Source organism: Salvelinus alpinus, chromosome 9, assembly GCF_045679555.1.
Source record: "Salvelinus alpinus chromosome 9, SLU_Salpinus.1, whole genome shotgun sequence".
Lineage (NCBI taxonomy): Eukaryota > Metazoa > Chordata > Actinopteri > Salmoniformes > Salmonidae > Salvelinus > Salvelinus alpinus.
Genome location: NC_092094.1, coordinates 1,843,998 through 1,869,340, shown reverse-complemented (window position 1 = coordinate 1,869,340; position 25,343 = coordinate 1,843,998). Strand labels below are relative to the sequence as shown.

Sequence of the window (25,343 nt, the reverse complement as noted above, 5' to 3'; positions counted from 1 at the left end):
AATGAAGTAGACACTTCTGATGACGTTTCATGAGGTCTGATGAGCATACACTTTATTTATTTATTTCACCTTTATTTTATTTAACCTGGTAGGCTAGTTGAGAACACGTTCTCATTTACAACTGTGACCTGGCCAAGATAAAGCAAAGCAACAAACATACAGTCAATAATACAATAGAAAGTCTATATACAGTGTGTGCAAATGAGGTAGGATAAGGGAGGTAAGGCAATAAATAGGCCATAGTGGCAAAATAATTACAATATAGCAATTAAACACTGGAGTGATAGATGTGCAGAAGATGAGTGCAAGTAGAGATACTGGGGTGCAAAGGTGCAAAATAAATACAATTAATAACAGTATGGGGATGAGGTAGTTGGATGGGCTATTTACAGATGGGCTATGTACATGTGCAGTGATCTGTGAGCTGCTCTGACAGCTGGTGCTTAAAGTTAGTGAGGGAGATATGAGTCTCCAGCTTCAGTGATTTTTGCCATTCATTCCAGTCATTGACAGCAGAGAACTGGAAGGAAAGGCGGCCAAAGAGGAATTGGCTTTGGGGGTGACCAGTGAGATATACCTGCTGGAGCGCGTGCTACGGGTGGGTGTTGCTATGGTGACCAGTGAGCTGAGATAAGGCGGGGCTTTACCTAGCAAAGACTTATAGATGACCTGGAGCCAGTGGGTTTGGCGACGAATATGAAGCGAGGGCCAGCCAACGAGAGCATACAGGTCGCAGTGGTGGGTAGTATATGGGTGACAAAACGGATGGCACTGTGATAGACTACATCTAATTTGCTGAGTAGAGTGTTGTAGGCTATTTTGTAAATGACATCGCCGAAGTCAAGGATCGGTAGGATGGTCAGTTTTACGAGGGTATGTTTGACAGCATGAGTGAAGGATGCTTTGTTGCGAAATAGGAAGCCGATTCTAGATTTTATTTTGGATTGGAGATGCTTAATGTGAGTCTGGAAGGAGAGTTTACAGTCTACCCAGACACCTAGGTATTTGTAGTTGTCCACATATTCTAAGTCAGAACCGCCCAGAGTAGTGATGCTGGACGTGCGGGCAGCAATCGGTTGAAGAGCATGCATTTAGTTTTGCTTGCATTTAAGAGCAGTTGGAGGCCACGGAAGGAAAGTTGTATGGCATTGAAGCTCGTCTGGAGGTTAATTAACACAGTTAGTTAACACAAATTAATTATGTAACAATTAGCTCATTAGGAATTTGGGCCACCGTGGGAAAAGTTTGTTTAAATAGTTACCATTTCCAGAGTTAATTCAAGAATATATCGATATCATACCAGTCATTAATGAATCATTTCCTCATAACAGTCTCATTCTGAACGTCATTGACTTGGTAAATCTGCACGAACCCTAACCTAAGTGATGAATCAGCGATACACAAACTGGCTTAATTCTTTACTAACTAACTAAATAATCACACAGAAATACATCAACACACACACAGGGTACAGGATATTGATTATTAACATAATGAAAACAGTCCCTAGTGGACTAACCCAATATGGCGGCTTGTTACAAAATTGAAAAGGGGTGGGGAAAAATAAAGAGCGGGAGAGACAAAGAGAGTGGACTAATAATACATACATTTGGAAACTACACTCACAGTAAATATGAATATTTAGCACCCTAACAACCGCTGATTGGGATTAGAAATGAAACATATTTACAAGTAGATGTCTTTGTCGTTCGTCTTTCTGTTGAAACCACTCGATCTGTCTATGGCGAGTAGTTCGATGTAAGTCTCTGGTTGTCCACCAGAGGTCACAATGTCCTTCTTAGTTTCTTTTGTTCTGGAGTTTTCTTAGAATGGATACAGCAGAGTACTACACGTTGGTGAGAGGGATCTGTCTACCTTCTCGTCTTGGGCCAGTTGTCCTAGACTACTTTACATGCAGAGCTGCGGACTGTGCATGTTTTGGTCTAGTCTTCAACTTCTTCACTCGTCGAAAGTTTCAGAGGGTCTTACCATTTTCTGGTCTTTAACCATTTAAACGAGTGGACCACGTCCTCACGTTCTCTGGTCTCACCGTTTTCAGCCATGTGGCCACGGCTCCACACTGTCTGTTCTGTATTTAAATTCTCATCGAGTCATTTTAAGCACTCTGGCCTGAAAAGCGGTTCCATCATGTTGACACGAACTATGAGCTGACTTGGGCTTGGCTACTGACTGGCACAAGTTTTGCAAGAAAAACAATTCTCATTTAGAAGGCTAAAGTCACATTGCTATCTTTTCACAAATAGTTTCATGTTTAATCATATAAGTTTTACAACATTTAGATGTGAATCTGATATACAGTGTGAAAGCTCTATTAAAAATAAGTTTGTTATAACGTCTTTCTGATCATTTTAATGACATCACAAAACAGATATTATTTTCCCATATTCCATTTCTCCACCCCACTAGCCTGCTGTCTGTGACCCCCACTAGCCTGCTGTCTGTGACCCCACTAGCCTGCTGTCTGTGACCCCACTAGCCTGCTGTCTGTGACCCCACTAGCCTGCTGTCTGTGACCCCACTAGCCTGCTGTCTGTGACCCCACTAGTCTGCTGTCTGTGACCCCACTAGCCTGCTGTCTGTGACCCCACTAGCCTGCTGTCTGTGACCCCACTAGCCTGCTGTCTGTGACCCCACTAGCCTGCTGTCTGTGACCCCACTAGCCTGCTGTCTGTGACCCCACTAGCCTGCTGTCTGTGACCCCACTAGCCTGCTGTCTGTGACCCCACTAGCCTGCTGTCTGTGACCCCACTAGCCTGCTGTCTGTGACCCCACTAGCCTGCTGTGTGTGGGGTGAAGAGTGTGATGCAGTACTCCAGAGAGACTCTAGATGGGGTACATGGATAGTGAGTGCAGCTGGACACGGGATAGAGGAAAGAGACTGAGTAGCCAATGGATACACAACAGGCAAAGAGGTAAAATAGTATACAAAGGAAGACAGAACACGTCATTCTTTGTATGATACATTGTAAGGCAAAGGTTTTATTTCAGAATCTAGTTTCAAGTTTTATCATCTTGAAATGAGGCTGATACTGGAGAACTGCAGGTCAAACATATACCAGAAGATGGCAGTAGCTATTTGAAAATAATTCATTGTCGACTTTCTCCAGAAGTTGGCCTGTAGCCAACACCTCTGATATGGCGGATGATTAGATTTCTTAGGTCAAAAGGCCGATATCTTTCTGTCTTCCTTTATTCCATCAAAACAAATACTGTTTTTTTCCTTCTTCTGATTGCTTCCTTTGTACATTTATGATTCGTGGGTTTTGTTATCTGTTTTAACAAACCTTTTTTATTTTGTGCTTTCTTATTGTATATAGTTTTCTTGTGGTTTTTCTATCGTCCCTCGGCGTCCAACCACGTGCACACCTTTATTATTGATGTGTTTTTATCTATATTGTTGTTTATCAGTTATTTTATCAAATAAATTCACACTGTAGTGTTATATACATATGTTCCAATTCGATGTCTCATTATTATAATCATAATGATCAAATGCATCGTCGTGTAGCCCTATAAATTCGCCAGCAATTGCGGGACCTCACATTTTCCTGTTCTGTCAATGTGGTTTTTTATTTGTAGCTTTCATCCATATATGGCAACAATAACATGTTTCATTACAACCATCCAGACCTTTTAAATCCCCAACTCAACAGAGCACAACTCATCATGGTTACAAATAACTCCTCATCTTTTATGTTTGGGTTGGCCAAATCTCTCAAGCCTGTAACTGGAAAAACCAACTCTGGGGAGAATGGCGTCAGAGATGAGTTTAGGTCGACATAACAATGAATTAAACATTAGTGTGTAAATTATCAATATTTTTCGTGGATGGCAGGCGAACCCGGAGCCCTTGTAGGCCTATCTTTATTCCAGGACTGATGATGGTGAAGGAACGGGAGAGGCTGCCTGCGCGATCACAAACTCTACCATCGCTGTGACTAACGGCAGGAGCGCGCAGTGGACCGCTCGTCCTCTCAGTCAGTCGCGAGAGGAAACTGGCTCGGATCGCACCGCATCATCCTACCGGGAAAAATATGTTTCCTCCACCGCCTACCGTTATCAGCTTGGAGAAAATTCACGTAAAATGATCTACTACAGAGGACGTTACTTGTTTTGACCACTAATTTGTGTTTTAAAGAAGATATAATCCAGATAGTGCCAAGTTAGAAAAATGGCAAGGATTGGATATTTTCATTTCAGAGAGGTAAGTTGATTGAAATCAGAAAGTAAACTGGAGATAATTATGTAAATATATATATATATATATATATAAACATGCATTATGACCCCAATATGATGTTTATTTGGCAGTAATGTGGACAGATTGGATTAGATTGATGCATTATCAGACTTTAACCATCGATCCATTCCATGTTTAATTAATGTTGCATTTCTCAGCATGAAGAACCGTTCCAGTTCTGTTGTCTTTAACACGGTTCTCTCGTTCAGAAATAAGTGCCGTTTCGGAGGTTATACTTCCGGGGTCAAAATTACAACGAAAATATACACAAAATGTACAAAACATTAGGAACACCTTCCTAATATTGAGTTGCGACCCCTTTTGCCACCGGAACAGCTTCAATTCGTCGGGCATGGACTCTACAAGGTGTTGAAAGCGTTCCACAGGGATGCTGGCCCATGTTGACTCCAATGCTTCCCAATGTTGTGTCAAGTTGGCTGGGTGTCCTTTGGGTGGTGGACCATTCCTAAAATTAATACACACGGGAAACTGTTTAGCGTGAAAAACCCAGCAGCGTTGCAGTTCTTGAGACACCTCTGCGCCTGGCACCTACTACCATACCCAGTTCAAAGGCACTGAAATATTTTGTCTTGCCCATTCACCTTCTGAATGGCACACATACACCATCCATGTCTCCATTGTCTCAAAGCTTAAAAATGCTTTAACCTGTCTCCTCCCCTTCATCTACACTGATTGTGACATCAATCAATCAATCAAGTTTATTTTATATAGCCCTTCGTACATCAGCTAATATCTCGAAGTGCTGTACAGAAACCCAGCCTAAAACCCCAAACAGCAAGCAATGCAGGTGTAGAAGCACGGTGGCTAGGAAAAACTCCCTAGAAAGGCCAAAACCTAGGAAGAAACCTAGAGAGGAACCAGGCTATGAGGGGTGGCCAGTCCTCTTCTGGCTGTGCCGGGTGGAGATTATAACAGAACTATGCCAAGATGTTCAAAATGTTCATAAGTGACAAGCATGGTCAAATAATAATCATGAATAATTTTCAGTTGGCTTTTCATAGCCGATCATTAAGAGTTGAAAACAGCAGGTCTGGGACAGGTGGCGGTTCCATAACCGCAGGCAGAACAGTTGAAACTGGAATAGCAGCAAGGCCAGGTGGACTGGGACAGCAAGGAGTCATCATGCCCGGTAGTCCTGACGTATGGTCCTAGGGCTCAGGTCCTCCGAGAGAGAGAAAGAAAGAGAGAAGGAGAGAATTAGAGAGAGCCAAGATTTTCAAAATGTTCATAAATGACAAGCATGGTCAAATAATAATCAGGAATAAATGTCAGTTGGCTTTTCATAGCCGATCATTAAGAGTTGAAAACAGCAGGTCTGGAACAGGTAGGGGTTCCATAACCTCAGGCAGAACAGTTGAAACTGACATCAATAAGTGACATCAATAAGGGATCATAGCTTTCACCTGGATTCACCTGATCAGTCTATGTCATGGAAACCGTAATGTTTTGTACACTCAGCGTATTTCGAAGACAGCAAGCCACCCCGTCGCAGATGCGTTTCAGGACCAAGGACGGAGAGAATTTGGTGCGCTCGGCAGTTTGTGCCAAAGCCCTGTTGCAGCAGTAGCCTCGCTGACACAGCTTAATGTGAACTAAAGAGATTATCAAAACCACTCGGAAAATGGATCTTGCAGTTTCTCTTAATTAATTTGGAAGCTTTGTGAAATTGTAGCTGTATGAATTTGCCTGAACACAGGAAGTTGGTTGCCCTAAACCAATAAGATAACATTACGTTAAAACAGATTGAACATGTTAAACCTTTTCATTACAGGTTAAAACAGATTGAACATGTTAAACCTTTTCTTGAAGTCGTTTCACTTAGTTGAAGTGTATTTGTATGAGATCTGCTTGCTGTAATCCCTACGCCCTCTCTGAGACACAGCCCTGATCTACTGCTGTAATCCATACGCCCTCTCTGAGACACAGCCCTGGTCTACTGCAGTAATCCCTACGCCCTCTCTGAGACACAGCCCTGGTCTACTGCTGTAATCCCTACGCCCTCTCTGAGACACAGCCCTGGTCTACTGCAGTAATCCCTACGCCCTCTCTGAGACACAGCCCTGGTCTACTGCTGTAATCCCTACGCCCTCTCTGAGACACAGTGCTGGTCTACTGCAGTAATCCCTACGCCCTCTCTGAGACACAGCCCTGGTCTACTGCAGTAATCCCTATGCCCTCTCTGAGACACAGCCCTGGTCTACTGCAGTAATCCCTACGCCCTCTCTGAGACACAGCCCTGGTCTACAGCAGTAATCCCTACGCCCTCTCTGAGACACAGCCCTGGTCTACTGCAGTAATCCCTACGCCCTCTCTGAGACACAGCCCTGGTCTACTGCTGTAATCCCTACGCCCTCTCTGAGACACAGTGCTGGTCTACTGCAGTAATCCCTACGTCCTCTCTGAGACACAGCCCTGGTCTACTGCAGTAATCCCTACGCCCTCTCTGAGACACAGCCCTGGTCTACTGCAGTAATCCCTACGCCCTCTCTGAGACACAGCCCTGGTCTACTGCAGTAATCCCTACGCCCTCTGAGAGACAGCCTATCCCTGGTCTACTGCAGTGTAGTGATGTGTAGTTATGTGGTGCAGTCATATAGTTTAGTGATGTAGTGTAGTAATGCAGTGATGTAATGTAGTGATGTAGTTTAATGATGTGATGTAGTGTAGTGATGTAGTGATGTGCTTTAGGGATGTGCTGTAGTGTAGTGATATAGTGTAGTGATGTAGTGTAGTGATATAGTGTAATGATATAGTGTAGTGATATAGTGTAATGATATAGTGTAATGATATAATGTAGTGATGTAGTGTAGTGATGTAGTGTAGTGATGTAGTGATATAGTGTAATGATGTAGTGTAATGATATAGTGTAGTGATGTAGTGTAGTGATGTAGTGTAGTGATGTAGTGTAGTGATGTAGTGTAGTGATGTAGTGTAATGATATAGTGTAGTGATATAGTGTAATGATATAGTGTAATGATATACTGTAGTGATATAGTGTAGTGATGTAGTGTAGTGATATAGTGTAATGATATAGTGTAGTGATGTAGTGTAGTGATATAGTGTAGTGATGTAGTGTAGTGATATAGTGTAATGATATAGTGTAATGATATAGTGTAATGATATAGTGTAGTGATGTAGTGTAGTGATATAGTGTAATGATATAGTGTAGTGATATAGTGTAATGATATAGTGTAGTGATGTAGTGATGTAGTGTAGTGATGTAGTGTAATGATATAGTGTAGTGATGTAGTGTGGTGATATAGTGCAGTGATGTAATGATATAGTTTAGTGATGTAGTGATGTAGTGTAGTGATGTAGTGTAGTGATGTAGTGTAGTGATGTAGTGTAGTGATGTAGGGATGTAGTGTAGTGATGTAGTGTAGTGATGTAGTGTAGTGATATAGTGTAGTGATATAGTGTAGTGATATAGTGTAGTGATGTAGTGTAATGATATAGTGTAGTGATGTAGTGTAGTGATGTAGTGTAGTGATATAGTGTAGTGATATAGTGTAATGATATAGTGTAGTGATGTAGTGTAGTGATGTAGTGCAGTGATGTAATGATATAGTTTAGTGATGTAGTGATGTAGTGTAGTGATGTAGTGTAGGGATGTACTGTAGTGATGTAGTGTAGTGATGTAGTGTAGGGATGTAGTGTAGTGATGTAGTGTAGGGATGTAGGGATGTAGTGTAGTGATGTAGTGATGTAGTGTAGTGATGTAGTTTATTGATGTAGTGTAGTGATGTAGTTTATTGATGTAGTGTAGTGATGTAGTTTAATGATGTAGTGTAGTGATGTGATGTAGTGATGTAGTTTATTGATGTAGTGATGTGATGTAGTTTATTGATGTAGTGATGTACTGATGTGATGTAGTTTAGTGATGTTGTGATGTAGTGTAGTGATGTACTGTATTGATGTGATGTAGTTTATTGATGTAGTTTAGTGATGTAGTGTTGTGATGTAATGTGCTGAAGTGATGTAGTGATGTGATGTAGTGTAGTGATTTGATGTAGTGTAGTGATGTAGTGATATGATGTAGTGTATTGATGTAGTTTAGTGATGTAGTGTAGTGATATAGTGTAGTGATGTAATGTAGTGATATAGTGTAGTGATATAGTGTAGTGATGTGATGTAGTGTAGTGATGTAGTGATATAGTGTAGTGATGTAGTGTAGTGATATAGTGTAGTGATGTAGTGTAGTGATGTAGTGTAGTGATGTAGTGTAGTGATGTAGTGTAGTGATGTCATGATTTAGTGATGTAGTGATGTAGTGTAGTGATATAGTGTAGTGATATAGTGTAGTGATATGGTGTAGTGATGTCATGATTTAGTGATGTAGTGATATAGTGTAGTGATGTAGTGTAGTGATATAGTGTAGTGATTTAGTGATGTATTGATATAGTGTAGTGATGTAATGTATTGATGTAGTGTAGTGATATAGTGTAGTGATATAGTGTAGTGATGTAGTGTAGTGATGTAGTGGTATAGTGTAGTGATTATAGTGTAGTGATACAGTGTAGTGATGTCATGATTTAGTGATGTAGTGATATAGTGTAGTAATGTAGTGTAGTGATATAGTGTAGTGATTTAGTGATGTGATATAGTGTAGTGATGTAATGTAGTGATATAGTGTAGTGATATAGTGTAGTGATGTAGTGTAGTGATATAGTGTAGTGATGTAATTTAGTGATGTAGTGTAGGTATATAGTGTAGTGATATAGTGTAGTGATGTCATGATTTAGTGATGTAGTGATGTAGTGTAGTGATGTAGTGTAGTGGTATAGTGTAGTGATATAGTGTAGTGATATAGTGTAGTGATGTAGTGATGTGATATAGTGTAGTGATGTAGTGATGTGATGTAGTGTAGGTATATAGTGTAGTGATATAGTGTAGTGATGTCATGATTTAGTGATGTAGTGATGTAGTGTAGTGATTTAGTGATGTATTGATATAGTGTAGTGATGTAGTGATATAGTGTAGTGATATAGTGATGTATTGATATAGTGTAGTGATGTAATGTATTGATGTAGTGCAGTGATATAGTGTAGTGATGTAGTGATGTAGTGATGTGATATAGTGTAGTGATGTAGTGTAGTGATGTAGTGTAGTGATATAGTGTAGTGATTTAGTGATGTATTGATATAGTGTAGTGATGTAATGTATTGATGTAGTGATATAGTGTAGTGATATAGTGTAGTGATGTAATGTAGTGATGTAATGTAATGATATAGTGTAGTGATGTAATATAGTGTAGTGATATAGTGTAGTGATGTAATGTAGTGATATAGTGTAGTGATGTCATGATTTAGTGATGTAGTGTAGTGATATAGTGTAGTGATGTAATGTAGTGATATAGTGTAGTGATGTCATGATTTAGTGATGTAGTGTAGTGATATAGTGTAGTGATGTAATGTAGTGATATAGTGTAGTGATTTATGATGTATTGATATAGTGTAGTGATGTAATGTAGTGATGTAGTGTAGTGATGTAGTGTAGTGATATAGTGTAGTGATATAGTGTAGTGATATAGTGTAGTGATATAGTGTAGTGATGTAGTGTAGTGATGTAGTGTAGTGATATAGTGTAGTGATGTAGTGTAGTGATATAGTGTAGTGATGTAATGTAGTGATGTAATGTAGTGATATAGTGTAGTGATATAATATAGTGTAGTGATATAGTGTAGTGATATAGTGTAGTGATATAGTGTAGTGATGTAATGTAGTGATATAGTGTAGTGATGTAGTGATGTAGTTATATAGTGTAGTGATGTAGTGTAGTGATGTATTGATATAGTGTAGTGATATAGTGTAGTGATGTAGTGTAGTGATGTAGTGTAGTGATGTAGTGTAGTGATATAGTGTAGTGATGTAATGTAGTGATATAGTGTAGTGATGTAATATAGTGTAGTGATATAGTGTAGTGATATAGTGTAGTGATGTAATGTAGTGATGTAGTGTAGTGATGTATTGATATAGTGTAGTGATGTAGTGTAGTGATGTATTGATATAGTGTAGTGATATAGTGTAGTGATGTAGTGTAGTGATGTAGTGTAGTGATATAGTGTAGTGATGTAGTGTAGTGATGTAGTGTATTGATATAGTGTAGTGATGTAGTGTAGTGATATAGTGTAGTGATATAGTGTAGTGATGTAGTGTAGTGATATAGTGTAGTGATATAGTGTAGTGATGTAGTGTAGTGATATAGTGTAGTGATGTAGTGTAGTGATGTAGTGATGTAGTGTAGTGATATAGTGTAGTGATATAGTGTAGTGATGTAGTGTAGTGATATAGTGTAGTGATGTAGTGTAGTGATATAGTGTAGTGATATAGTGTAGTGATATAGTGTAGTGATGTAGTGTAGTGATGTAGTGTAGTGATGTAGTGTAGTGATATAGTGTAGTGATGTAGTGTATTGATATAGTGTATTGATATAGTGTAGTGATATAGTGTAGTGATGTAGTGTAGTGATGTAGTGTAGTGATATAGTGTAGTGATGTAGTGTATTTATATAGTGTAGTGATGTAATGTAGTGATGTAGTGTAGTGATGTAATGTAGTGATGTAGTGTAGTGATGTAGTGTAGTGATGTAGTGTAGTGATGTAGTGATATAGTGTAGTGATATAGTGTAGTGATGTAGTGTATTGATATAGTGTAGTGATGTAGTGTATTGATATAGTGTAGTGATGTGATGTAGTGTAGTGATATAGTGTAGTGATATAGTGTAGTGATGTAGTGTAGTGATATAGTGTAGTGATATAGTGTAGTGATGTAGTGTAGTGATGTAGTGATGTAGTGTAGTGATATAGTGTATTGATATAGTGTAGTGATATAGTGTAGTGATGTAGTGTAGTGATGTAGTGTATTGATATAGTGTAGTGATATAGTGTAGTGATATAGTGTAGTGATGTAGTGTATTGATATAGTGTAGTGATATAGTCTAGTGATGTAGTGTAGTGATATAGTGTAGTGATATAGTGTATTGATGTAGTGTAGTGATGTAGTGTAGTGATGTAGTGTAGTGATATAGTGTAGTGATATAGTGTAATGATGTAGTGTAGTGATATAGTGTAATGATATAGTGTAGTTATATAGTGTAGTGATGTAATGCAACAGGATGCATTATCATAAGGATTATTTCTGAGTAGAACATTATGATGTATGGGTTTTGTATTTTAAAGATCTGTATAGATTAGCAGAAAATAATCTCATAAATGGTTAATTAACATCTTATCTGTGTGTTGTCAGGTGGTGAACATGGCGTCGTGGCGGCTGGTCTGTGTCCTGGCAGTGTGGACCTCTGTGTTGGGTCTGGCCCAGTGTTGTCCAGAGACCTGTAGCTGTCTGGATAAATACACCCACCAGTTCACTGACTGTGCCTACAAAGACCTGCTGTTAGTTCCCATAGGCCTCCCCTCCAACGTCACCACGCTCTCTCTCTCTGCCAACAAGATCAAACTCCTGAAGGCCAAGAGCTTTATTAACGTCACCCAGGTGTGTGTGAATATGGTCCTAACGTCACCCAGGTGTGTGTGTGTATATGGTCCTAACGTCACCCAGGTGTTTGTGAATATGGTCCTAACGTCACCCAGGTGTGTTTGTGAATATGGTCCTAACGTCACCCAGGTGTGTGAATATGGTCCTAACGTCACCCAGGTGTGTGTATATGGTCCTAACGTCACCCAGGTGTGTGTGTGAATATGGTCCTGTGGGGTTCAGTTTGCAGATCGCGGTTCTTGCAAAACCATGATTGTGGGTTTGATTCCCACTGGAGCCAGCCATACGAGAAATGTCTGAATGCATGACTGTGTCTGCTAAATGGCATATATTATATGATTATATGGGATGGGCTGGGTACAGCAAAAGACATATTAATAAAGTATTCTTCTTCAGGTGACCTCCCTATGGCTGGCCCACAATGAGATGGTGACCATCGAGAGGGACACTCTGGCCCCGCTGAATCAGCTGCGAAACCTGGACCTCAGCTACAACAAGATCATCAGCTTCCCCTGGGAGGACCTGGCCAACCTCACCGCCCTTCAGCTGCTCAAGATGAACAACAACGAGATGATCAACCTCCCTAAAGATGCCTTCTCCACTCTCAAAGACCTGAGGTCCCTGAGGATCAACAACAACAGGTTCACTACCATCGTCCAGGGGACCTTCACCTCTCTGAGCTCCATGTCTCACCTTCAGATCTACAACAACCCTTTCACCTGCTCCTGCAGTCTGGAGTGGCTGAGAGACTGGATCACGGAGTCTAAGATCTCTGTCCCAGAGCAGGACTCTATCGTCTGCGAGGCCCCAGAGCATCTGCAAGGGGCCCTGGTGACCAAGATGCCCAAACTGGACTGCAAGGCCCCGACGGTGTCCATCACCTACCAGCCAAACCTGGACAACACTGAGCTATACGAAGGGTTTATGGTGATCCTCAATTGTGAGACCAAGGGCAACCCCAAACCAGAGGTCAGCTGGGAGGTGGTGAACGCAGGGAACCAGAAGTTCACATTCAGTTTGCCCTCTGTGGTCAGCGTGAAGAATGACTCGCCCATCAACGATAAAAGCACCAACGGCCGGTTCCTGGTCTTCCAGAACGGCACTCTGATCATCCCCCGTATGAGCAAGAAGGAGGATGGGAACTACAGCTGCTCAGCTGTCAACGACCTCGGTAAAGCAGACAGCACAGCGAAGGTAGTAGTGGCGGGCACCAAGAAACAAGCCATTAACTCCATGCTGGACACCACAGTAGATAAGATCCTCCGTCCGTCCGGTGGAAACAAGCCGGGGCCTAAGATGACCAACAACGTCATCAACTGGCCCAAGTCTGACTCTGAGAAGACCAAGAACGTTCCAATTGGATCGTCTGTTAAACACGCCGATGGCTCAGTGCAGGCTGGCGAGGGCTCAGAGGAGCTGCCGTTTACCAGTAAGTGTGGCGTCAGCGATGGCACTCAGTACATCTCCAACCACGCATTCAACCTCAGTCTGGACCAGCTGAAGCAGTACACCTTTGATTTCGGCGTCATCGCGTTGGAAGTGTCAGAGACCGAGGCCAAAGTGCAGCTCAACCCTCTGCAGCTCCCCAACAGTAAGGACAACCTTCATCTCAGCCACAACGAGAACCTAGAGACCGTCAACAAAGAACCGTTCAGCCTCTATCAAGGCTCAACCAAAACCCCTCTGGACATGCTCTATCTGTGTTTTAACACTGGTAATGGACACTCTGTGGTGCAGTGGTCCCGGATAGAGGAAGGGATCAACACCTATAAGTTCCAGGGTCTACACCCAGGCACGAACTACACCCTGTGTCTGACCTACGGAGGGCAGGACTGTCAGGTCCAGGTAGTCTTCACAACCAGGAAGAAGATTCCTTCTCTGTTGATCATAGTGATGGTTAGTACCTTCCTGTTGGTGCTGGCTACAGTCCCTCTGCTGGGAGCCACCTGCTGTCATCTCTTAAACAAGTACCAAGGAAAGACTTACAAACTGATCATGAAGGCAGCGCAGAAGAACACAGATCAAATGGATAAACATATGGTTGGAGGTGATTTCGACCCCCGGGCGTCGTTTGTGGAGTCGGAGAAGAATTCTAACCCAAGTGAGATAGAAGAAGGAGAGAGGGAGGACGGACAGGACAGGGAGGAGGTGGAGGGGAGTGTGGTTACAGAGTCTATCCCGGGTTCTACATTCAAATTTGAGGTGGGTTCGGAGTACAGCGATAGATTACCATTGGGCGCTGAGGCGGTGAATATCTCTGAGGATGGAAACGGTAACTACAAAGAGCCGAGTCGCTGAGCAGAGCCGTGTGATGCTATCAGAGGAGAGAGAGCTTGTAAAATAGTTACTTTTGACTACATTTTAAACCAGGTAACTCACAGATCATTATTTCACATAAAGAAGATAGCCCTGATGAAGGCGGATAGCTCATTTCACCTCAGAAAGTAAGTAACCCGTTATACCCCAAATAAGAGATTGTCAAAATGAACAGTTGTGAATACTTACTGTGCATTCGGAAAGTATTCAGACCCATTGACCTTTTCCACATTTTGTTACGTTACAGCCTTATTCTACAATTGCTGAAAAATATATATATTTAATCCATTACACACACAATAACAATGCAAAAACAGGCTTTTAGAAATGTTAGCAAATGTATTAAACATAAAAAACAGATACCTTATTTACATACTGTGTCTTCAGAAAGTATTCAGACCCCTTGACCTTTTCCACATTTTGTTACTTTACAGCCTTATTCTAAAATGGATTAAAAATATATATTCTCATCAATCTACACACAATACCCCATAATGACAAAGCAAAAACAGATTTTGATGGATTTTCGCAAATGTATTAAAAGTAAAATAAAATAAAAAATACATTTACATAAGTATTCAGACACTTTACACAGTACTTTTGTGAAGCACCTTTGGCAGCAATTACAGCCTCAAGTCTTCTTAGGTATGACGATACAAGCTTGGCACTCTTGTATTTGGGGATATTTTCCCATTCTTCTCTGCAGATCCTCTCAAGCTCTGTCAGGTTGGATGAGTTGTGTCTCTGCACAGTTATTTTCAGGTAGAAGCTGTTGAGGAGCCTTTTGGTCGTAGACTTGGTGCTCCGGTACCACTTGCCGTGCGGTAGCAGAGTAAACAGTCTATAACTTGCGTGACTGGAGTCTCTGACAATTTTATGGGCTATTATATAGGTCCTGGATGGCAGGAAGCTTGGCCCCAGTGATGTACTGGGCCATTCTCACTACCCTCTGTAGCCCCTTACGGTCAGATGCCGAGCAGTTGCCATACCAGGCGGTGATGCAACCGGTCAGGATGCTCTCGATGGTGCAGCTGTAGAACCTTTTGAGGATCTGAGGACCCATGCCAAATCTTTTCATTCTCCTGAGGGGGAAAATGTTTTGTCGTGCCCTCTTCACGACTGTCTTGGTATGTTTGGACCATGATAGTTTGTTGGTGATGTGGACACCAAGGAACTGGAAACTCTCGACCCACTCCACTACAGCCCAGTCGATGTTAATGGGGGCCTGTTCGGCCCACGTTTTCCTGTAGTCCACGATCAGCTCCTTTGTCTTGCTCACATTGAGGGAGAGGTTGTTCTCCTGGCACCACAAGGCCAGTTCTCTGACCTCCTCTCTATAGGTCGTCTCATCGTTGTCGGTGATCAGGCCTACCACTGTTGTGTCGTCAGAAAACATAATGATGGTGTTGGAGTCGTGTTTGGCCACACAGTCGTGGGTGAACAGGGAATACAGGAGGGGACTGAGTACACACCCCTGAGGGGCCCCAGTGTTAAGGATCAGCGTGGCAGACGTATTGTTGCCTACTCTTACCACCTGGGGGCGGCCCGTCAGGTAGTCCAGGATCCAGTTGCAGAGGGAGGTGTTTAGTCCCAGAGTCCTTAGCTTAGTGATGCGCTTTGTGGGCACTATGGTGTTGAACGCTGAGCTGTAGTCAATGAATAGCATTCTCACATAGGTGTTCCTTTTTGTCCAGGTGTGAAAGGGCAGTGGGGTGTGTGATTGAGATTGCATCATCTGTGGATCTGTTGAGGCGGTAGCAAACTGGAGTGGGTCTAGGGAGTCCGAGAGGATGCTGTTGATGTGAGCCATGACCAGCCTTTCAAAGCACTTCATGGCTACGATAGTGAGTGCCACGGGGCGGTAATCATTTAGGCAGGTTACCTTCAATTCCTTGGGCGCAGGGACTATGGTGGTCTGCTTGAAACATGTAGGTATTACAGACTCGGTCAGGGAGAGGTTGAAAATGTCAGTGAAGACACTTGACCGTTGGTCCGTGCATGCTTTGAGTACACATCCTGGTAATCCGTCTGGCCCAGCGGCTTTGTGAATGTTGACCTGTTTAAAGGTCTCGGCTACCGAGAGCGTTAACACACAGTCATCCAGAACAGCTGGTGCTCTCCTGCATGCTTCAGTGTTGCTTGCCTCGAAGCGAGCATAAAAATAATTTTGCTCATCTGGTACGCTCGAGTCACTGGGAAGCTCGCGTCTGGGTTTCCCTTTGTAGTCCGTAATAGTTTTCAAGCCCTGCCACAACCGACGAGCGTCAGGGCTGGTGTAGTAGGATTCAATCTTAATCGTGTATTGGCGCTTTGCTTGGTTTGATGGTTTGTCTGAGGGCATAGCGGGATTTCTTATAATCAAATCAAATTTATTTATATAGCCCTTCTTACATCAGCTGATATCTCAAAGTGCTGTATAGAAACCCAGCCTAAAACCCCAAACAGCAAGTAATGCAGGTGTAGAAGCGTCCGGGATTAGTCTCCCGCTCCTTGAAAGTGGCCGCTCTAGCCTTTAGCTCGATGCCGATATTGCCTGTAATCCATGGCTTCTGGTTGGGGTATGTACGTATGGTCACTTTGGGGACGACGTCATCGATGCACTTATTGATGAAGCCAGTGACTGATGTGGTGTACTCCTCAATGCCATTGGATAAATCCCAGAACATATTCCAGTCTGTGCAAAACAGTCTTGTAGTGTAGCATCTGCGTCATCTGACCACTTCCGTATTGAGCGAGTCACTGGTACTTCCTGCTTTAGCTAACAGTACACTTTAACTTGAAATGAAAATTACTTTCTGACAAAATTAGAAACGTGTAATATCTGAAAATGTAGCTAGCTAGACTATATACATGGATGGATTCAGATGGTTGTTTGTTATTAAGAAACGAAAGTACACAATTTTCCAGAAGGCATTTCTGCCCAAAAACACATTTTGATTAAAGAAAAGTTTACATTCAAATGGCTCTCCTGTGAAGTAAGAAAAATAAATATATATATATATGTTTTCGCTTTGTCATTATGGGGTATTATGTGTAGACGAATGAGGAAAAAGTTGAGGGGTCTGAATACTTTCCGAATGCACTGTAAGTATTCAGAACCTTTGCTATGAAACTCGAAATTGAGCTCAGGTGCATCTTATTTCAATTGATCATCCTTGAGATGTTTCTACAACTTGGTTCGAGCCCACTTGTGGTAAATTAAATGGATTGGACATGATTTGGAAAGGCACACACCTGTCTATATAAGGTCCCACAGTTCACAGTGCATGTCAGAGCAAAAACCAAGCCATGAGGTCGAAAGAATTGTCTGTAGAGATCAGAGACAGGATTGTGTTGAGGCACAAATCTGGGGAAGGGTACCAAAAAATGTCTGCAGCATTGAAGGTCCCCAAGAACACAGTGGCCTCCATCATTCTTAAATGGAAGAAGTTTGGAACCACCAAGACTCTTCCTAGAGCTGGCCGCCAGGCAAACTGAGCAATTGGAGGAGAAGGGCCTTGGTGAGGGAGGTGACCAAGAACCTGATTGTCACTCTGACAGACCACCAGAGTTCCTCTGTGGAGATGGGAGAACCTTCCAGAAGGACAACCACCTCTGCAGTACTCCACCAATCAGGCGCTTATGGTAGAGTGGCCAGACGGAAGCCATTCCTCAATAAAAGGCACCTGACAGCCCGCTTGGAGTTTGCCAAAAGGTACCTAAAGACTCTCAGACCATGAGAAACAAGATTCTGTGGTTTGATGAAACCAAGATTCAACTCTTTGACCTGAATGCCAAGCATCACGTCTGGAGGAAATCTGGCACCATCCCTACAGTGAAGCATGGTGGTGGCAGTAGGGACTAGGAGACTAGTCAGGATTGAGGCAAAGATGAATGGAGCAAAGTCAGAGAGACCCTTGCTTAGAACCTGCTCCAGAGCGCTCACGACCTCAGACTGGGGCGAAGATTCACCTTCCAACAGGACAATAACCCTAAGCACACAGCCAAGACAACTCAGGAGTGGCATCGGGACAAGTCTCTGAAGGTCCTTGAGTGGCCCAGTCAGAGCCCAGACTTGAACCCGATCGAACATCTCTGGAGAGACCTGAAAATAGCTGTGCAGCGACGCTCCCCATCCAACCTGACAGAGCTTGAGAGGATCTGCAGAGAAGAATAGGAGAAACTCCCCAAATACAGGTGTGCCAAGCTTGTAGCGTCACACCCAAGAAGACTCAAGGCTGTAATCGCTGCCAAAGGTGCTTCAACAAAGTACTGAGTAAAGGGTCTGAATACTTATGTAAATTTGATATTTCAGTTTTACATTTTTAATAGATTTTCAAAAATGTCTAAAAACCTGTTTGTGTTTTGTCATTATGGGGTATTGTGTGTTGATTGATTATGGTAAAAAAAAATGTTTACTCAATTTTAGAATAAGGTTGTAATGTAACAAAATGTGGAAAAAGTCAAGGGGTCTGAATACTTTCTGAATGCACTGTATATAAAACTTACAACATTCCTCTTGCAGTTACAATAGACTACTGAAAGCACAGCTGTTCTACAGTTCAAACAGACCTCATAACTTGTAAAAAGCAGAAGACATTGAAATGTCCCCTTTATGCAGCGCGTATTCTAGCCTTTAAATGTACGCTTCACCTCAGCAGGATGCGATGCTAGCCAGCACAGTGCTTACCAACTGTTATTTCCATTGTGCTGTGATGATCAAAGTGGGAACATCACGTTGTGTAGTTTTAAGGCATGTTCCCGGTTCACTGTCAACAGATGTTGTTTAATGTAATGTGAGGGCTTTGACATGTGACCTTTTTAACCTCTCATGTCACACAGATGACTTATATCCTTCGTGTGTTTTTTTAGCGTCTATTCTATAGGACTTTAGATATTGTTCTTAATGTCGAAATGTGATGTAAAGACCCAGTGAAATTGAAACGATTTTTCTCTTTTTTGGGGGGAAAGCATAAATGATCCGTTTCTACAGTATCATCACCTGACGCTTTAAAGAGCATCTGGTGGTTCTGTGTGTCCTGTATTTCTATGCATCGTTTGTGAGCTACTGTCCCAACGGTGTTGTATCTCCCGACCTATTTCTATGCATTGTGAGCTACTGTCCCAACGGTGTTGTATCTCCCGACCTATTTCTATGCATCGTTTGTGAGCTACTGTCCCAACGGTGTTGTATCTCCCGACCTATTTCTATGCATTGTGAGCTACTGTCCCAACGGTGTTGTATCTCCCGACCTATTTCTATGCATCGTTTGTGAGCTACTGTCCCAACGGTGTTGTATCTCCCGACCTATTTCTATGCATTGTGAGCTACTGTCCCAACGGTGTTGTATCTCCCGACCTATTTCTATGCATCGTTTGTGAGCTACTGTCCCAACGGTGTTGTATCTCCCGACCTTTCAAGATTTTTTATATGATTTTATGTACGTGAAATTAATAAATTATCAAAAAATATGTTTGCATCCTCAGATTTCCTGTCATTGGTTCAGCACAATGTTTTTCAACTTTTGACCCCCTTTTTCTCCCCAGCCTGGGATCAAATCAGGTCTGTTGTGACGCCTAAAGCACTGCGATGCAGTCCCAGCACCGCCACTCCGGAGACATTCAACTTGGCGGTTGTATATCTTTAAACTGCTGTGCATTAGAGGAGGAAACGGTGTTTTATATAAGGTTAATGATATTGGGCTTTGGCCTGTTTGTGATCAAGCGCACCTGAAGCTTGTTCTGTACTCTAGGCATATAACAAAATGTTTTTCTTTTCTTCACATTTGAACACATTTTTCTTACTGATATGAAAGAGCTATATCGAGAACAAATGCATTGTGGGATAAGAGTTGGCTATTTAGACTGGGTTCTAAATTGTAAATACATGCTATGATATTACATTTAGCAGACAAAGTGAATTTAACAAATAAAGCCTTTTTTATTTATTTAGACATAATAATATACCTACCCTTTTGTGCGTCATCATAATATAGCGCTGCTTTTGACCAAACTCAACACCGCCGCCGCCTGGGAAATGGCCAGCAGCAGCACTACATTCCCGTTATCCACATGGTGGACTATGATACTGCGACTCAGTAGTTCATTCATCATATTATTGTTATTCCTATTAATCATCCATTTTCATCAGCAGAGTGTTTTCTTTTACAACTACAGTGGGGCAAAAAAGTGTTTAGTCAGCCACCAATTGTGCAAGTTCTCCCACTTAAAAAGATGAGAGAGGCCTGTAATTTTCATCATAGGTACACTTCAACTATGACAGACAAAATGAGAAAAAAAAATCCAGAAAATCACATTGTAGGATCTTTAATGAATTTATTTGCAAATGATGGTGGAAAATAAGTATTTGGTCAATAACAAAAGTTTATCTCAATACTTTGTTATATACCCTTTGTTGGCAATGACAGAGGTCAAACGTTTTTTGTAAGTCTTCACAAGGTTTTCACACACTGTTGCTGGTATTTTGGCCCATTCCTCCATGCAGATCTTCTCTAGAGCAGTGATGTTTTGGGGCTGTTGCTGGGCAACACGGACTTTCAACTCCCTCCAAAGATTTTCTATGGGGTTGAGATCTGGAGACTGGCTAGGCCACTCCAGGACCTTGAAATGCTTCTTACGAAGCCACTCCTTCGTTGCCCGGGCGGTGTGTTTGGGATCATTGTCATGCTGAAAGACCCAGCCACGTTTCATCTTCAATGCCCTTGCTGATGGAAGGAGGTTTTCACTCAAAATCTCACGATACATGGCCCCATTCATTCTTTCCTTTACACGGATCAGTCGTCCTGGTCCCTTTGCAGAAAAACAGCCCCAAAGCATGATGTTTCCACCCCCATGCTTCACAGTAGGTATGGTGTTCTTTGGATGCAACTCAGCATTCTTTGTCCTCCAAACACGACGAGTTGAGTTTTTACCAAAAAGTTATATTTTGGTTTCATCTGACCATATGACATTCTCCCAATCTTCTTCTGGATCATCCAAATGCTCTCTAGCAAACTTCAGACGGGCCTGGACATGTACTGGCTTAAGCAGGGCGACACGTCTGGCACTGCAGGGTTTGAGTCCCTGGCGGCGTAGTGTGTTACTGATGGTAGGCTTTGTTACTTTGGTCCCAGCTCTCTGCAGGTCATTCACTAGGTCCCCCCGTGTGGTTCTGGAATTTTTGCTCACCGTTCTTGTGATCATTTTGACCCCACGGGGTGAGATCTTGCGTGGAGCCCCAGATCGAGGGAGATTATCAGTGGTCTTGTATGTCTTCCATTTCCTAATAATTGCTCCCACAGTTGATTTCTTCAAACCAAGCTGCTTACCTATTGCAGATTCAGTCTTCCCAGCCAGGTGCAGGTCTACAATTTTGTTTCTGGTGTCATTTGACAGCTCTTTGGTCTTGGCCATAGTGGAGTTTGGAGTGTGACTGTTTGAGGTTGTGGACAGGTGTCTTTTATACTGATAACAAGTTCAAACAGGTGCCATTAATACAGGTAACGAGTGGAGGACAGAGGAGCCTCCTAAAGAAGAAGTTACAGGTCTGTGAGAGCCAGAAATCTTGCTTGTTTGTAGGTGACCAAATACTTATTTTCCACCATAATTTGCAAATAAATTCATTTAAAATCCTACAATGTGATTTTCTGGATTTTTTTTTCTCATTTTGTCTGTCATAGTTGAAGTGTACCTATGATGAAAATTACAGGCCTCTCTCATCTTTTTAAGTGGGAGAACTTGCACAATTGGTGGCTGACTAAATACTTTTTTGCCCCACTGTACATGCACGTCCATAAGAATATATTATAATATAATAATAATTGTTCAAATTAGCATATCCATGTGAGAAAACAAAGGAGTGGCTTCGGGACAAGTCTCTGAATGTCCTTGAGTGGCCCAGCCAGAGCCCGGACTTGAATCCGATCGAACATCTCTGGAGAGACCTGAAAATAGCTGTGCAGCAACGCTCCCCATCCTACCTGACAGAGCTTGAGAGGATCTGCAGAGATGGCAGGCCCAACTGTCTGTAAACACACAGTCCAGTTCATAGTGAATGATGGCAGGCCCTACTGCCTGTAAACACACAGTCCAGTTCATAGTGAATGATGACAGGCCCTACTGTCTGTAAACACACAGTCCAGTTCATAGTGAATGATGGCAGGCCTATACCTAATTCCCCAACTTTCTAAGAATTCATGAAAATGTGTAAACGAGAATATCGTGATCGCTTGTCAGAAAATGTTTAAAAACGGTACTATTCTTCCTGGGGGTGTATATGAACAGATTGTCATAATATTTCATTTTGCTAAAATGCTGTCAGTTCCACTTTAACATCAATGCCAACAAACTCAGACTTTCAAAAAATCATTAAATCGTTTGAGTTTTCAACAAATCGTAAACGGTTCATTGAGTCAACAGACATGCAGTCAGATCTTGGCATAGACATACAGTAATAATACTATAGAGACAATCTGCCTTCATTCAGTTGCACTTAGCCGCTGCCTCTGTCTTCTTCCTGCCTCCTTCATGCTCCCCTCCTTGGCGGGTCTGTTGAGGCTTCTACTCTGACGCTGAAAGTGCTTCCTGGAGCCAATCAGTGAGGGGTTGTTGACCAGGGTATAGAGGAGCAGCCAGGTGCCCCGTTTAGAGATACCTCATGGTGCTGCTTCTCCTCCTGATTGACATGGATGGACACACACACACACACACACACACACACACACACACACACACACACACACACACACACACACACACACACACACACACACACACACACACACACACACACACACACACACACACACACACACACACACACACAGACACAGACACAGACCACACACAGACACAGTATACATATGAACAGACAGACACATAGGTTGTTCACACAATAATCAGACAGACAGAATGTTAAAACAACAGATGTAGCTCTACCAGTCTCATGTACTTCATCCAAAGAGAAACCAGTCTTTTCAAATGCAGTATTCGTAGGCTTGCATGGTTTGAGACAAGCATGCAGACTCATCTTGTTAAATCAATAAATGTCAGATTTTTGTTAGTTTGGATATTGGTTAGATTATAATCAGGCAATAAATGTTAGCTACGTTGCTCACGATCATCTTTTCTAGTTGGCTCATTTTTCTGAACATTTTGCCAGCATGTTATGCAGTTTACCAAGTTGATTATTTTACTGCTCACTCGCTTAGATGCCTAGACCTACTCCCAACCAAAAGTCTGTGAATTTCCCTGACCTGCCTGATAATCAATCAATGGGATTTTGTTTCACTTAATTTCCGTCTATATAGGCCATTTGGTTAATTGGTATCTGTCTGGGCATATAAGTGGTAGCCCATCTATCACTGAAAAATGTAGCATGTTGTAATGTAGCCTAAATCAAGTGTTATTTTGCTCAATCTCATATAATGTAGGCAACTCCAAAAGCCTGCGGATGTGAAATATGACACTCACATGCTTTTGAAAATAGAATTGCAATTATTTTCTATGGGTATTATGATGAAGATACCCTCAATGTAAGATTCTACGCCTTCTCCCTAACAAAGAAGAGCGAGGGAAGACTCTACACCTTCTCCCTAACAAAGCAGAGCGAGGGAAGACTCTACACCTTCTCCCTAACAAAGCAGAGCGAGGGAAGACTCTACACCTTCTCCCTAACAAAGCAGAGCGAGGGTGAGACTCTACGCCTGATCACTAACAAAGCAGAGCGAGGGTGAGACTCTACGCCTGATCACTAACAAAGCAGAGCGAGGGTGAGACTCTACGCCTGATCACTAACAAAGCAGAGCGAGAGAAGACTCTACACCTTCTCCCTAACAAAGCAGAGCGAGGGAAGACTCTACACCTTCTCCCTAACAAAGCAGAGCGAGGGAAGACTCTACACCTTCTCCCTAACAAAGCAGAGTGAGGGAAGACTCTACGCCTTCTCCCTAACAAAGCAGAGCGAGGGAAGACTCTACACCTTCTCCCTAACAAAGCAGAGCGAGGGAAGACTCTACACCTTCTCCCTAACAAAGCAGAGCGAGGGAAGACTCTACACCTTCTCCCTAACAAAGCAGAGCGAGGGAAGACTCTACACCTTCTCCCTAACAAAGCAGAACGAGGGTGAGACTCTACGCCTGATCACTAACAAAGCAGAGCGAGGGAAGACTCTACACCTTCTCCCTAACAAAGCAGAGCGAGGGAAGACTCTACACCTTCTCCCTAACAAAGCAGAGCAAGGGAAGACTCTACACCTTCTCCCTAACAAAGCAGAAAGAGGGTGAGACTCTACGCCTGATCACTAACAAAGCAGAGCGAGGGTGAGACTCTACGCCTGATCACTAACAAAGCAGAGCGAGGGTGAGACTCTACGCCTGATCACTAACAAAGCAGAGCGAGAGAAGACTCTACACCTTCTCCCTAACAAAGCAGAGCGAGGGAAGACTCTACACCTTCTCCCTAACAAAGCAGAGTGAGGGAAGACTCTACGCCTTCTCCCTAACAAAGCAGAGCGAGGGAAGACTCTACACCTTCTCCCTAACAAAGCAGAGTGAGGGAAGACTCTACACCTTCTCCCTAACAAAGCAGAGCGAGGGAAGACTCTACACCTTCTCCCTAACAAAGCAGAGTGAGGGAAGACTCTACGCCTTCTCCCTAACAAAGCAGGGCGAGGGAAGACTCTACACCTTCTCCCTAACAAAGCAGAGCGAGGGAAGACTCTACACCTTCTCCCTAACAAAGCAGAGCGAGGGAAGACTCTACACCTTCTCCCTAACAAAGCAGAGCGAGGGAAGACTCTACACCTTCTCCCTAGCAAAGCAGAACGAGGGTGAGACTCTACGCCTGATCACTAACAAAGCAGAGCGAGGGAAGACTCTACACCTTCTCCCTAACAAAGCAGAGCGAGGGAAGACTCTACACCTTCTCCCTAACAAAGCAGAGCGAGGGAAGACTCTACGCCTTCTCCCTAACAAAGCAGAGCGAGGAAAGACTCTACACCTTCTCCCTAACAAAGCAGAGTGAGGGAAGACTCTACACCTTCTCCCTAACAAAGCAGAGCGAGGGAAGACTCTACACCTTCTCCCTAACAAAGCAGAGCGAGGGAAGACTCTACGCCTTCTCCCTAACAAAGCAAAGCGAGGGAAGACTCTACACCTTCTCCCTAACAAAGCAGAGCGAGGGAAGACTCTACACCTTCTCCCTAACAAAGCAGAGCGAGGGAAGACTCTACACCTTCTCCCTAACAAAGCAGAGTGAGGGAAGACTCTACGCCT

The 25,343-nt window shown here is 42.7% G+C and overlaps 1 protein-coding gene across 1 annotated transcript; it reads left to right on the top strand.

The window, feature by feature from the left end:
* The first annotated feature begins 3,986 nt into the window (after positions 1–3,986).
* On the top strand, positions 3,987–19,542 carry LOC139584141 (immunoglobulin superfamily containing leucine-rich repeat protein 2-like). The gene is made up of 3 exons (XM_071415662.1): positions 3,987–4,225; positions 11,527–11,772; positions 12,172–19,542. The coding sequence occupies exons 1-3, from the start codon at positions 4,193–4,195 to the stop codon at positions 14,071–14,073; spliced, it is 2,181 nt and encodes a 726-aa protein (XP_071271763.1). The 5' UTR covers positions 3,987–4,192; the 3' UTR covers positions 14,074–19,542.
* The last annotated feature ends 5,801 nt before the right edge of the window (positions 19,543–25,343 follow it).

Bases quoted from the DNA above. Each gene is read 5' to 3' on its own strand.
- LOC139584141 (XM_071415662.1), top strand. From the start codon at position 4,193: ATGGCAAGGATTGGATATTTTCATTTCAGAGAG. The intron at 4,226-11,526 runs GTAAGTTGATTG...GTGTGTTGTCAG, and splicing joins GATATTTTCATTTCAGAGAG to GTGGTGAACATGGCGTCGTG. The intron at 11,773-12,171 runs GTGTGTGTGAAT...ATTCTTCTTCAG, and splicing joins GCTTTATTAACGTCACCCAG to GTGACCTCCCTATGGCTGGC.